Consider the following 15,612-nt stretch of genomic DNA (forward strand, 5'->3'; position numbering starts at 1 on the left):
TGAAATCAATTTTTTTGTGGAATAACCATGATTTTTTAATCACAGCTTTCATGCGTCTTGGCTGCTTTCCACCATTCTTTTACACTGCTTTTTGGTGACCTTATGCCACTCTTGGTGCAAAAATGTAAGAAGTTCTTTGTTTGATGGCTTGTGACTATCCATCTTCCTCTCGATTACATTCCAGAGGTTTTCAATGGGGTTCAGGTCTGGAGATTGGGCTGGCCATGACAGGGTTTTGATGTGGCGGTCCTTCATCCACACATTGGTTGATCTAGCTGTGGTGCATTGTCCTGCTGGAAAAAAACAGTCCTCAGAGTTGGGGAACATTGCCTGAGCAGAAGGAAGCAGCTGTTTTCCAGGATAAACTTGTATGCGGATTGATTCATATGTCCTTTGCCGAAGAGGCACTAGACCCTAGTGTTCTAGCAGTTATGGGAATGTCAGTGTCCTAGATCCCACTTATGCCATTTTTTAACATATCTCCATGACATTTCACATTTTCCACTAGTTTTTATGTGTACCACGGGGCATAAGTTCTCTGAACAGAAATGACCATGGGTTTGAGATGCTGCTGAATAAAATTGTGTCCAGACATAAGTGTAACACTGAAAAGTCTTTAGTAGAGTTTGCACTTGAGGATGTAAAAATCTTCAAACTTACAACTGAAAGTGGTGCAAAGCTTCATGGTCAGATTTGGACAGAGGTTCAAACCTCTTTAGTACTGGACCCCTGCAGCCATGGCCTCGGAAAATGAGGACACACCGTACAGTCTTTATGGACATTCCTTTCTTCTGTAGCTAACAATAATGTTCGCTGACTGTCATGGCAGCATTGGGCTCTGTTCAGATTGAAGATTCTGACACTACATAAAATGGTTTATCTGGTGTCTGGGATCAACACATGCAGAACTCCGGCGTTGACCTGCTGCGTGCTGATTCATAGGCAGGCTATCAAGAGTTAATCTTTGCTAGTCTTCTTGCTCCTTTAATCACATGTTGTGGTGAGATCTATCACATCTGCTCCCCTCCTATTTTTGCTGGTTGAAACCTTCCACCCATGCCAGCAATAGTTTATCCTAGGTTGGTCTGTGAGGTGTGGTGTTCCAGACTCTCTGGTGAAAGTTGTGCTAAATGTGCTTATTGGTTGGAGCAGGTCTGTTGTTTTGTACTTCGTTCCTGCTCTTGTTTTTCCTCCTGAATCTTTTATTGTCTTTACCTTTGAGTGTGCGTGCTGTCTGACGGAGTTTTGGATTGAACTTGTCTGTCTTTATGGTTTTCAACACACTCCTGTCTTGTCACAACAGGGGAAGGGGGAATCAGATCAGGACTGGTTAGGAGCAGGAACGGGAAGGAGACTCAGGTCTCTCCACCATCAAGAGTATCCCTGAGATTAGGGATAGCATAGGGCTCCATAGCTTGAGAGAAAGCTTAGGAAGCTGTTATAATAATAATAATAATTATTATTTATTATTATAGCGCCATTTATTCCATGGCGCTTTACAAGTGAAAGAGGGTATACGTACAACAATCATTAACAGTACAAAACAGACTGGTTTAGGAGGAGAGAGCACCCTGCTTGCGAGGGCTCACAGTCTACAGGGAATGGGTGATGGTACAATAGGTGAGGAAAGAGCTGGTTGCGCCGTGGTGTACTGGACTGAGGGTTACTGTAGGATGTAGGCTTGTTGGAAGAGATGGGTCTTGAGGTTCCTCTTGTTAAAGGGATCCAATCACCTATATGCCCTTTGTACATATGGAAGCATAAACATGCCAAAACACAAACATAAAAGTAGCAGAGTATCAAGTTAGTGTTGTTGAGGGAACATCTCATGTCCCATCGTCTCACTTTCGGCACAGACACAAAGGACCAAAAAGAGCACAAATACATGAAAGTTCCCTTTTTATCTATTTCTTACGAGACATAAGATGCTAGATAATTTTCCATCCCAATGGGTACAAAGGGGTTTTCAAGGATAACACTATTTTCCCTCCTGGAATGCAATGTAAATTTCCGACATCCTGTAATTAATCAACAGATTCTCTCCTGGCGATATAGAGCGGGTAATCAAAGTTCAGTAATAACTTATTCTTTCTGCTCCAGCACCTGCATTTCATTTGTTTATTTTTGCAGTCTCGGAAATCTGAAGGACTGTCAAAGTGCCATAATATTAGCACAATAATCAAAGTTAATTAGCCCCTCTCAATAAACAACAACAAAGCCATTACAAGAAATAGAAATTCCACTGACGGCTTAGTCTCAGTTAATCGGTGGACACATGCAATTGTTTTCCTAAAGAGAGAGGAAACAAATCCCCTTAGAAGTGGCAAATGGCAGCGTTTTGAAAAGTACTTATAGACACAATATGCTGCCACTTAATGCTGGAGGCCTGGGAGAACGTGTATGAGATACGAGAGCCACCTGCTGCCTGAACAGATCTTGGCGCGGCGCACAAAAGCCGGAAGAACGGCCCACTCTTTCAGTGCTGAATGGTTTGTAAAGGAACGGAGGTGGTCAAAGAACAGCATGTATCAGGAAGGTAAGCAATAGTCTCATTGGGAAACCTGCCACAACACGTCAAAAATAAAGGTCAACAATAAACCACCGGTTTATTGAATGTGAGTCTATAATGATTCATAAAGAAAAAAGTCAAATAAAAAAACTCTTCTAATTTGAATTTTTTGAAATTGGAACTTTTTGTATTGGAATGTCTAAAAAGTAGGGTCACATCTTTCCATGCGAAACCATTTCTACATTTTTTTTTCTACATTCCTTTTCATTAGACGAAAGGAAGATCAAGGGACTGTCTAAAGTTGGTCTAAACGAAGATTTTTGGTACTCACCATAAAATTTCTTTTTTGTAGTTTTCATTGGGGGACACAGGAACCAAGGGTTAATCTGGTGACGCTAACAATACAACTTAACAAAAAGAGTACGTTGGCTCCTCTCCAGTAGACTGCACCTGACCTGGTAGCACCAAGTCTTTAAAGTTAGTAAGAACGTAGTACAAAAAGGAAAAGAATTAAAGAATAAAAGAATGAAAAAATAAAAGTATAACTACCCTGAGAGAAAAAAACAACAAATGCAACTAAAGGTGGTTGCTGTGTCCCTCAACGAAAACTACAAAAAATAGATTTTAATGTGAAGCATCAAAAATCATCATTTTGCAGTTGCTTCTTTGGGGAAACAGGAACCATGGGACACCCTAAAGCTGTCCCTGGAGTAGGACTAAAATAAAAAAAAAAAAGAGAGAGAAAGTTAGCACCTGACCAAACCAAGGCGAAGACCAGTTTGAGAGTTAAGCGGGCTTTACACGCTACGACATCACTAATGCGAAGTCGTTGGAATCACGGAATTTGTGACGCACATCCGGTCGCATTAGCGATGCCGTTGCGTGTGACACCTATGAGCGATTTTGCATCGTCGCAAAAACGTGCAAAATCGCTCATCGGTGAAATGGGGGTCCATTCTCAAATATCGTTACTGCAGAAGTAACGAAGTTGTTCCTCGTTCCTGCGGCAGCACACATCGCTCCGTGTGACACCGCAGGAACGAGGAAGCTCTCCTTACCTGCCTCCCGGCCACAATGCGGAAGGAAGGAGGTGGGCGGGATGTTACGTCCCACTCATCTCCGCCCCTCCGCTTCTATTGGGCGGCGGTTCAGTGATGCTGGTGTGATGTCGCTGTGACGCTGAACGAACCGCCCCCTTAGAAGGAGGCGGTTCGCCAGTCACAGCAACGTCGCTACGCAGGTAAGTATGTGTGACAGGTCTGGGCAATGTTGTGCGACACGGGCAGTGATTTGCCCGTGTCGCACAACCGATGGGGGCGGAAACGCACGCTAGCGATATCGGTACCGATATCGCAGCGTGTAAAGCGGCCTTAAGACTTATGTCTGCATCCGAATCACACTAAGCTAGAGGTTTAGTCTGCTAGGGATGAGATGATTTTTTTTGTTAGAATGTATTGTTAGTGTCAGCCTCCTGGTGGCAGCAGACTAACTCATGGTTCCTCTGAGCCTCAATGAAATGACCAAAAAAATGTGAATACCCCTTTAGAGGGGAAGTCTAGGACTTAGATACTGATGAGATCATCAATATCAAATCAGTTGGGGTCCAACACAGGGCACCAATCGGATGACTATTTTCAGGACTTTTGAAGGCCATAAGCGGATATTGTCATGGCTCTATTCACTGTTTATGTTGGCTGCCAAGGGAATCAGTTGTTTGGTTGAGGTTTGGGGTTTTGGACACTTACCGATCTGGTCTTGATGACCTATCTAAAGGATATAGCATCACTATCCAAGTCCTAGACAACCCTTTTAAAGTTTGGATGAAGAAGAGATTTTCGGACAGTCGAATACTCAATTCAGTTGAATTTCCTAGACCCGTTGAGTTCTCTTTGGACAAATTGTTGACTGATTGTTCGAGGCCATTTTATAAACCAATACATGATAGGCATCAGGTGTTTCACTTGGCACTGGTGGTCATCCAGAGCAGAGATAAAACATTATATATGTCCTTCAGTCTTTCATAAACAGAATACAGACTGCTGTACTGACAAAATTAAGCTATGTTTACAACTTGTTTTTTGCTTCCGTTTATGGTAAACACTGGGAAAAACGCATGAGGCTTTTACAGCGGGGCTGTGAGGAATGACTAATAATGGCATCTGTCACCGACATAATTGATGCGAATCGATTCGCATGACCCAGTTCTTTGGCCATGTCCATGATCTGTGGCTACTGGACAGGAGCCCCGAGAACCATCTCTTACCGGATGGCTTTGGTGGCTCCTATTTTGATTACCTGGTCTGGTGCAAAGACGCGTGTTTGACGCCACAATGGTAATGTTGGAAAGGTTGGCTAATCAAAATAGGTAAGGTAAGGGTTAAGTAGGAGACCAATCTCACGGCTACCGTCCAGTGGCCAAAGATTACTGATGTTTTCTTACTTTAATTTGGAGGATGGGTTATAATACGAAAGACCTTCCTTTTTTGTGGAAGTATGGTAATATATACAGGTCAAACGGGAAGCAAAAGGACTATCGGTCTCTATCTGTTCAATGGACATGTTCATCTTTCTCAATATATGTGCAAAATGTGAATAGGATCAAAGTGTGTCGATTGTCATAATGCAATGTTTTATTATTCATATAGAAATATCCAGACTTACCCATTCATCTATAATCAGCCGTTTGGCTTCATTTGCCTTTTGGAGGTTCCTGCATGCCAGTATTACCAGTGCACCATGAAGAGCTAAGGAACGTGCAGTCTCAAATCCTGTAGGGACCAAAGCAAAAATAGAATCAGGTGGTTGCACTACTTATCTTGACTTAGTAAGCCATTGTTGGACGAAAGAACGTGGTGTCGATTGCAATGAAAGAATTTCTGACGTACTGTATGCAACCAACAACCAAGCACTGAAGAAACCCAATACCGTAATTCTCTTAACTACCTTTTGCCATATGGCATTAATTTATGTTTGAGAACGACATCATTTCACACCATTAGCTTTTGCCATGGTGTGTGTGCTTGTGCAAGAGCCAGAGACAGACCAATTACAGGACTGAAATAGCAAGCCCGCAATTTGTGCAAGCAGCACCCAAACATCTGTCGATTCCCACCTCCCTTCCGCCAATCCAGAATTGAGAACGCTTCAACCCAATTACCTTGTAGATATATAGACAATGTTGCAAAGGCTGTTGCTTTTGTCACATGACTGTTGGTCGGAAAAAGTGTCAACTACCCATTTTGGAACACTTGTCACATGGCTGTTGGTGGGAAAAAGTATAAACTACCCATACTGGTCACTCAATATAAAGTTGACCTAACACAAGAAAACCAGACAACCGAATCTGCTAGCAGCTATCCCAGGTTGGAATCCAACCTGCCTAAAGTTTTTTTGTGCCCCACATAGATTATGACAAAGACGAGTACTTTGTAAGAAGACGTGGTATCGTAAAAAGTTAACAAAAATTAGTGGTACTTCTTTCTTCATCTGTGAAGTCGATATTTATGGTGTTGTCATGTGGGTATGACGAGTGTCAACCTCATAAATTATATAAGGGCAAATAAAAGATACCTGAAGAAGAACCTAGCCCACAAGGTTAAGCATGTAGTTGTTGAATGATCAAGATGGACAACCTGAAGTTGATAGTCAACATCTCCGATCCACCATCAATACGCATTTTTGGCACTGATAGGTTTTAAGTGTAAATACACGTAGCCAATTCTGGGTTAGTTATGCTGTACTGGCAAGTAGACATGGATAAACCCGCAGATGTTCGAGTTTCATATAGAAAAAAAAAGTCTGTTTCGGGACCGGACTTGAATTCAACCCTGGACCCCATATAAGTCTATGGGGACCTGAATATTAGTGCTATAAAATGGTGTTTGTAAGGGCAAGAGGGCTAAAAAGCGGGGCAATTATACTTACTAAGTTTCTGCGTGCGGCTGTCACAATGCTTCCGGGTCCACTCATTAAACCTTATGAATATTCACTGCTTCCCCACCCACCCTCTGTGACAGCATCTGTGATTGGCTGAAGTAAGACTGCGCCCCCTTCCTCTGTTGCGGCATCTTTGATTTGTTGCACTCACACACACAAGCTGTCTGGGTCCCTGAAGTGGAGTGTAAAAATAATTGGAAAAAAAAAATGAAGTGAGGTCCCCCGTATTTTGATACCCAGCGCAGATAAATTATTTAAATAGTTTTAAAAAAGCTGTGTAGGGTCTCCTCTTTTGATACACAGTCAAGATGAAGCACAGAGCTTGAATGAAGATGAAGCTCACATTTTTGTAAATATTTTATTGTGAAGATAAACACTGTATTTTGAATATTGTATTTATGTATATTGTATACATACAATGTACAGTAGTCAGTCTACAGCTAGTACAACAGGGTAAACTTTGTGCCCTCTAAACTCAACACACAACCAGTAAACCGCTGGCAACAAGTAGTGAGTACACCCCTAAGAAAAAATGGACAAATAGTGAACAATTAGCCATTTTCCTTCTCCAATTTCATGTGACTAATTAGTGTGAATGGGGAGCAGGTGTGTTACATTTGGTGTTATCACTCACACACTCTCTCATACTGGTCACTTGGAAGCTCAGCATGGCTCCTCATGGCAAATAATTCTCTGAGGATCTGGAAAAAATAATTGTTGCTCTGCATAAAGATGGCCTATGCTATAAGATTGCCAACACCATGAAACTAAGCTGCAGAACGGTGGCCAAGACATACTGCAGTTTAACAAAACAGGTTCTACTCAGAACAGACCTCTTCTTAAAGAAGTTGAGTGCTCGTGCTCAGCATCATATCCAGAGGTCATCCTTTCAAAATAGATTTATGAGTGCTTCCAGCATTGGTGCAGGGATGAGGGGTCCGCCTGTCAGTGCTCAGACCATAGGCCGCAGACTGCATCAAATTGGTCTGCATGGCCGTCGTCCCAGAAGGAAGCCTCTTCTAAAGATGATGCACAAGAAAGCTTGCATACAGTTTGCTGAAAACAAGCAGACTAAGGACATGGATTGCTGTAACTGTCCTGTGGTCTGATGATAAACTTATATGGTTCAGATGGTATCAAGCCTGTGTGGTGAGAACCAGGTTAGAAGTAAAAAGACAAATGTGTCCTGCCTACAGTCAGGCATGGTGGTGGGAGTGTCATGGTTTTGGGGCTGAATGATTGCTGCAGGCTGTGAGGAGCTACAGTTCATTGAGAGAACCATGAATGCAAACATGTACTGTGACATACTGAAGCAAAGTGTGATCCCCTCCTTTTGGAAACTGGGCGGCAGGGTAGTATTTCAACATATTGATCGCAAACATACCTCCAAGATGACCACTGCCTTCCTAAAGAAACTGAGGGTAAAGGTGCTAGAGTGGCCCAGCATGTCTCAAGACGTAAACCCTATTGAGCATTTGTGGGGCCTCCTCAAATGGAAGGTGGAGGAGCGCAAGGTCTCTAACATCCACCAGCTTTGTGATGTCGTCATCTAGGATGGAAAAAGATCCAGCAGCTCCTGTAAAGCTCTAGTGAACTCCATGCCAAAGAGAGTTAAGGCAATGCTTGAAAATAATTGTGACCACACAATATATTGACACTTTGGGCATAATCTGACCATGTTCACTTAGGGGTGTACTCACTTTTGTTACTATCGGGTTTAGACATTAATGGCAGTCTATGGCGTTATTTAGAAGGTACACCAAATTGACACTGTTATACAAGCTGTACTCTGACTGCTTCATATCATACCAAAGTGTCAGATCTTCAGTGTTGTCCAAGGAAAATGTATGATAAAATATCTACAAAAATGTTAGGAGTGTACTAACTTTTGTGATATATTGCAAATAAAAAAATGGGGGAGACCACCTAGACTCCCAGAAGATTTGTCAGATCTCCTGTTTTCTGCAGAAAAGTCCTGAATAACTCCACTTTAGCATTACACTCAGCTTTTATAGTATGACCAGCTCAAAATGTTGTCAAACATGACTGATATAAGTGTAGAATCTTTAAAGCGGTTGTCTACTACTTTTACACTGATGGCCTATCCTTAGGATAGGTAATCAATGTCAGATCGGCCGGGGTCCGACACCCCGCACCCCCAGTCGAATAACTGTTTTCGATGCCGGCGGTGGCAGCAGGCAGCCGGAAATGCGTAGTTCAAGAGCTACAAGGTCTTCTGATAGAGGCCGCGGCCAGGTATTGCACATTCGCCTCCTATTGATCTGAATAGGAGGCAGATATGCAATACTGATGTCCGGTGTCTGATGACCTCTGCCCAATGTCTGGAGCCTTACCTGATGTCCGGTGTATGATGACCTCTGACCGATGTCTTGAGCCTTACCCGATGTCCGATGACCTCTGCCCAATGTCTGGAGCCTTACCCGATGTCTGATGACCTCTACCTAATGTCTGGAGCCTTACCAGATGTCAGGTGTATGACGACCTCTGCCCGACGTCTGGAGCCTTGCCTGATGACTTCCAGTGTCTCTGTTCCTGTCCGTCTCCGTGGCCGGGAACAGTCAGTATCCTTGATCCGTCCTGCCTGAGTTTCTGGTCCACTGCTGTGTCCTGGGAACAGCCTATTCCTAACCCGTTCCTTAACTGTACTGTATTCCCGTGCCAAACCTGTCTGACCCTGCCTGTCCCCCTGTCCCGCGGTCACTTAGTCCCGACTCACCTTCCACAGCCCCTGGACGCCACTCTTCCCTTGTCTGTGTGGATTCGGTTCCCGGTGGTCAAGAGGGTCCACCTCACCCTTTGGATGTGCCATAATCTGGCGCTCGCCGCCTTATCCTCAGCGGTGAGTGTGACACCTATCCAAAGGACAGGCCATCAATGTAAAAGTAGGAAACAACCTTGAGTTGAGTATTTGTAGCCACCAGGAGTAGAACATTTATAGGAAAAGTATAATAGAAACATGGGCACCACTTCTGAATTTTTTTTACCCTCTCCTAGTTTTGGCTTACAAAGACTAAGGCTAAAAAACCTTACCGAATACTCAACATGTGCACGCGGTCTTAGATGTCTTCCATTTCTCCACAACATGGAAGATGCTATATACTATTTTTCATGATAAAATTAAGTGTAGAATGAACTGTTCATCCCTTATTGATGTCTTCTTTTTCGCTCATAAAAGTAAAATAAAATTCCCTGCAAAGCTCGGTCTCGGGAATGCTGAGTTGCAACTATGCCGGTAGACAATTCTCATTGCTGAGACAGGTGTATAAAGACACCCTTGGATCTCGCTTGGATCGCTACTGTATAGACATGCAGAAAATTTACTGTTGAATTAACTGGGTTAACTGAATTATTCTAAATTTACTGAGTAAACTCTTGCCGTTTCTCGCGCGCACTCTGGGGACCCATTCATTGTTGTGTACCGTACACTACTTCAAATAAAAAGCATTCAAAAATTAAGTGCGGTTTGCAAGATTGATGAAGAAACCATATGTTCTCCATTAAACGGAGAAAGGCAAAAATGTATAATTACGTCGTTTAATATACTTAGCAAATATTTGGAATCGGTCTATGGAAATCCACTAAAGTGATTAGGAATTATGATGGCCGCGAGATAAGGCAGAGGGGGTTTTTCTGCCTTTTTTCTTTTTGTGTCATGGTAAGAAATGGGCATAAAGGAGAGTTTAATAAAATAATCATAAAAAAACAGCAATTTACAAATCAACAAAAGAAGGAAATTTGATCATTTCCAGAAAAAAATGCAAAAATCGGCACAGTTTGTATCGTCATGATGGTTTGAAGAATGGAGAAAGGAATCGGTGAGGAGTTTAATTACTTTCTTTATGGATGTTCTCGCAAAAGTGACAAAGAACTTGGCTTAATTAAAGAGCTGCAGGGTCCATGTTGCCTAAGGGCTGGCTTGGGATGTGAATATTGGCAGACATGGATTATCTTGTGTGATAAGTAAGTTCTCTATCGAAAGACGATCGCTGTCAAACATGTGACTTTAACCTCGGTGTTTGCGAAATGTACTCCTTATTTGCCATTTGAACTCCAAATTAATAAGATTTGTTTTACGAGCGCTTGAGAAATCAATACAGTGCACACGATTAGTATGGTGTACTCTAAGAATTCTCTTTTATTAGTACATGTGACCTGTTTATATAGGGTCACGGACAAAGGAAAAGTCCCCTCTGAACTATGCACCAATAAGAGCGTCAAAAAAATGTAAAAATTCCCTGCTCATCAGTATTAGCTGAACCCTATGACGTTAGTTATAAGACAAGATGAATACCATGAGAACAAAATTGGACTCTATTCACTCACAGAGGAAACATCTTTTCTCTCCGTGCATAAAATCCAACATGTACCACTAAAAAAACCCTGAAAGCAAAAATTGCTTTACTCACCTTCCCCAGGTCCAGTTCCTGCCCCGATGACTGTTATTAGTTACTCAAGTTGAAAAAAGACCTAGGTCCATCAAGTTCAACCTTCTTCCACCAATTATACATTTTTTGTTCCTAAATCATCTATAACCCACAATGCTGTGTGTACTGAGAAATCGTCCAGCCCTTCTTTAGAAGCTGTTATAGTATCTGCCATTACTACCTCTTGTGGTAGTACATTCCACAGTCTGACTGCTCTAACTGTAAAGAACCCTTTCCTATTTAGCTGCCGGAATCGCTTTTCTTCCACTCGCAGTGAATGCCACCTGGTCCTTAGTATTGTCTTTGGAAGGAATAAATCATGTGCCAGTTCTTTATATTGACCACACATGTATTTATACATATCAGTGAGATCTCCTCTATGACGTTTTTTTTCTAAGCTAAACAAATCCAACTTTTCCAACCTCTCATCATATGGGCGGCCTCCATCCCTTGTAATAATCTAATTGCCCACCTCTGCACTGACTAAATTCTGAATATACTTTTTAAAATCCAGATCCTATGCTCCAGATGAGGCTTTACAAGTGATTTATCCCAATAGGTTGGGATCCCGGGATCTAAACTCTTTTTATTCACCCTAAAATCTTGTTTGCTTTAGCAGCAGCTGCCTGACATTGAGTGCTGCTGCTCAGCTTACTTGTAATGAGAATACCAAAGTCCTTCTCCTGTTCTGTAGTCCCGAGTTTACTTCCATTTAATGTATACGCAGCTATAAGATTACTCTGTCCTAGGTGCATTACTTTACATTTATAACCATTAAACCTCATTTGCCAAGTATCTGCCCATTCCGACATTTTATCCAGGGGCATCTTTTGTTATTCGCAACCATGAATACCAAAAATCACAAAAAGAATGAAAATCTGTTTTCCACAAATATAAACCATGCGCTAAGGAATCGTAACAACAAGTTAAAAAAAAAAAAGGAACAAAGATTTCAAACCAAAAGACCTTGAAATTCTAGGAACTGACCTGACATGAAATCAACCAGAGCGTTAAATTCCTGATATGTTTTGTTCTTGAACGGCATCTGAGGAAAAGGTCTTCGTCTTAATCACATCGCCATTCCAGCTATGGTGTTCTGGCCGTAACGCCTGACCATATGTAAGAGGGAACTAAAACGTATTTGTGATGTTATTAGATTTTTGGTACTTTTTTTTGTTGAGAAGCGGGAGATACATACAGCTGTATCAACTCTATACCACTACTATATATTGGAGGGTGGCATCTTATTAAGTCGGCACTAGTGATGAGCGAGCACTACCATGCTCAGGTGCTTGGTACTCGTAACGAGAATTCAGACGCTCGGAGGGGCTCGAGTCATGTACTGAGTATCATGAAAGTCAATAGTACTGCTCGCTTGTCACTAGTTATGAGTACTGAGTATCCGAGCATGGTAGTGCCCGCTCATCACTAATTACAGGTACCGAGCACCCAAGCATTGTAGTGCCCGCTCATCACTAGTTACGAGTACCGAGCACCCAAGCATGGTAGTGCCCACTCATCACTAGTTACGAGTACTAAGCAACCGAGGATGGTAGTGCTCGCTCATCACTAGTTACGAGTACTGAGCACCTGAACATGGTAGTGCTCGCTCATCAGTAGTTACAAGTACAGAGCACCCGAGCATGGTAGTGCCCGCTCATCACTAGTTACGAGTACCGAGCACACGAGCATGGTAGTGGTCGCTCATCACTAGTTACAAGTACTGAGCACCCGAGCATGGTAGTGCCCGCTCATCACTAGTTACGAGTACAGAGCACCCGAGCATGGTAGTGCCAGCTCATCACTAGTTACCAGTACCGAGCACACGAGCATGGTAGTGCTCGCTCATCACTAGTTATGAGTACTAAGCACCCGAGCATGGTAGAGTCCACTCATCACTAGTTGGCACTTGTCATTTTTTTGGATAAACAGCAAGTGACATTTGTGACGACATGGACTCTCATGGGTTAAAGTTTCTAAAAATCCAGCCAGACAGCATGATAGATTGTCTATAGACAGGGGAGAAGTCCCTCATTGTTTTTACAAGACTCTTGTTGACTCAATGTAATTGTGTTGGCCATTGAAAGCCAGAGGTATTGTTCTCCAGACATTTCCAGTAACCATTGTATTGTAGTTGTGTATTGATAATGTAATTACCTTAGTAGCCTTTGTCTAGTCGGTGACTCCCAGTTTACATGTACATCTTCAGGCACATAAGCATACCCAGCAGGCCATAGGGGAGGCATTCAGGTTTCGGACGCTGCCATGTCCAACCCCACCAGCTCAGCCATGGGACAAGGACAAGAGAGGAGTTACGACCGCTGCAGTAAATGGATGCTACAGGATCTGTGCCAGAGGCGAAAGATTATCTACTGGAACGCTGAGACTCGGTCGGACTTGATCCAGAAATTAGTCCGTTGGGATGCCCAGAATGATGCAGAGGACGATGAGGATACCGCCGATGTGGTACCAGAGGATGTAAACTGTGTGTCTCATCATAGAACCAGTGACAGTCTGGAAACAAACCAAGCCCAAGCAGACCGAGTCAGGGAATTGTTGACTGCATTGGGGCCTTAAGCTTCAAGAGAAGAGAGGGCTGGAGTTCTGCAATTCGTGTTGGGAGTTCCAATTTCCTTACCATCAGCACCTACCTCCAGGATAGACCACCACCAAAGAAGTCTTCTTCGCTACAGGGATGTGCCAGTGTTTAATGATTCCAGCACTGAGATAGATGAACACTTGCAAAACTTTGAGGTGCTAATGCGTATGCACCTGGTGCCCACAGATGAGTGGTCCAAATACCTGTGGACAAGCTTATCGGTCCGTACCCAGGAGGCTGTCCGATCACTTGGGCCTCAGGAATGCCTGGACTACGGAATTATTAAGGACCCTGATGTGGATCTTTCTAACATATTTTCCAAGGATAATTCACATTCCCAGTCTTCAGCATCCACTTCTGAACCAAGAACCGTGAGTAAGCCTAACCACACTGTGGCTATTGACTTGGGGAAGATTGATAGTAAGAAATGTATGCAAGCCCAACTCATGGACCCCACCTTAGTGCTTGTCCGCAATATGGCTTGCTCAACTTGGGGGAGGTAATCAGGGGGAGGTGTATAGATGCGAGCCTCTGTTGCTGACCTCACCATTAAAAAGGACAATGCCGTCAAGAGGAGAAGGATGATCGGAAGCCTATCATGTCTGGCTAATATTAAGAAGGGGGAGGAATGTGACGACATGGACTCTCATGGGTTAAAGTTTCTTAAAATCCAGCCAGACAGCATGATTGATTGTCTATAGACAGGGGAGAAGTCCCTCATTGTTTTTACAAGACTCTTGTTGACTCAATGTAATTGTGTTGGCCATTGAAAGCCAGAGGTATTGTTCTCCAGACATTTCCAGTAACCATTGTATTGTAGTTGTGTATTGATAATGTAATTACCTTAGTAGCCATTGTCTAGTCGGTGACTCCCAGTTTACATGTACACCCTCAGTCTTTCTATGCACATCATTTAAATGAACATTGTCCATGCAGCTTGAAATTCCTCCAATGGGAGAAGCAATCTTGTCCAACCAATCGATGAGGACGCAGTGTATCCAAGTGGAAGGTTGTGGCTATAAAAAGGACTTCTTTAAGCCACCAGGGGTTGATAAAGGTTGATGGATGCTGATGGATCCAGTCTAAGCTCTTTGGAGCTGACTAGAGGATCAGGATATCTTATGGCTTCAATCTAGGGACTCCGGACCCGGTTGGAGACCATATCCACAGCCTAGGGATTTCGACTCCGGCTGCCAGGATTTTATCATCAAACCAGGACTACCTAAGGAGGACACTCAGGTTGGGACAGTTCAGTCACCTGTTACAGACTTTGCAGACCTCAGACAGCTTGGAACCTGTGAGGCATGGACATTCTAAATTCCTGGTGAGCCAGCGGAAGGGTGAGACTCTGTTGCCTGTTACATTTGTGTGTTTTGCTGGTTATGTGTTATGTGCCGTTAATTGTTTGGGGATCCAATAAAGTCTAATTATTGTGGTTCCCTCATCCTGTGTTGTCTGAGTAGTGTTACGCCCACGGTTAAGGAGGCCGGCGTTCAGTTGGGATGAGCCCTGGGCCACGCTGTCTTTCTAAAGGCGGCGGGTTTTAGTGGACGAGAGCGCCCACTGAGCCCCATGTCTCCACAACATTAATTTCATGTTCTATTTAACGGTTACTCACCTGTCCGGTTTCTAGCATCGAGACCTGCATCTCCTCCCTATCTGTGAGGTTAATGTTATTTCTGCAACCCGACACTCTCCATTAACATCATCCATCAGGGTAATTTAAATCTGGCTCATACGCCAGGTAGTTGGCGTCCTTGTCGCTATATTTCCCAAAGCCACCATCTCTTCACCATTGTGGTGCAAACTCTACTACACCAATGGTCATTGCGCCACCTCATCTGCACCATTTGCTGCTGTTCCACTTTTTCACCCTGCTGCACCAGCACCAGCAGTCTGTGCTGTATATGAACTGCTTATCCATGTTGGTAGCGTCGAAATTCCACCTTAAATGGTGAAACATATGATTATGTCGTATACCAAAAAGAGAGAATTGAAGGTGTGGGGTGCTGCTTCTGAAGAATTCACTGCATTCAGATGAATAGAAATTAACTGTAGTTTATCACTAACGCGTTTCTGGGTCAAAAAGGTTCGTTTAACCTAGAAACACAACAGGAATAAGT

The 15,612-nt window shown here is 43.2% G+C and overlaps 1 protein-coding gene across 2 annotated transcripts in view; it reads right to left on the bottom strand.

Moving 5' to 3' along the window:
- The window catches only part of WWOX (WW domain containing oxidoreductase), a 1,222,377-nt gene that overhangs the window by 1,141,426 nt on the left and 65,339 nt on the right, over positions 1-15,612 (bottom strand). For both annotated transcript variants that reach the window (XM_075326934.1, XM_075326935.1), the window contains exon 6: positions 5,171-5,277. In XM_075326934.1, coding sequence (XP_075183049.1) covers positions 5,171-5,277 — 107 coding nt within the window. The remainder of the gene's footprint in view (positions 1-5,170; positions 5,278-15,612) is intronic.

Source organism: Anomaloglossus baeobatrachus, chromosome 10 (assembly GCF_048569485.1).
Source record: "Anomaloglossus baeobatrachus isolate aAnoBae1 chromosome 10, aAnoBae1.hap1, whole genome shotgun sequence".
Classification (NCBI taxonomy): domain Eukaryota; kingdom Metazoa; phylum Chordata; class Amphibia; order Anura; family Aromobatidae; genus Anomaloglossus; species Anomaloglossus baeobatrachus.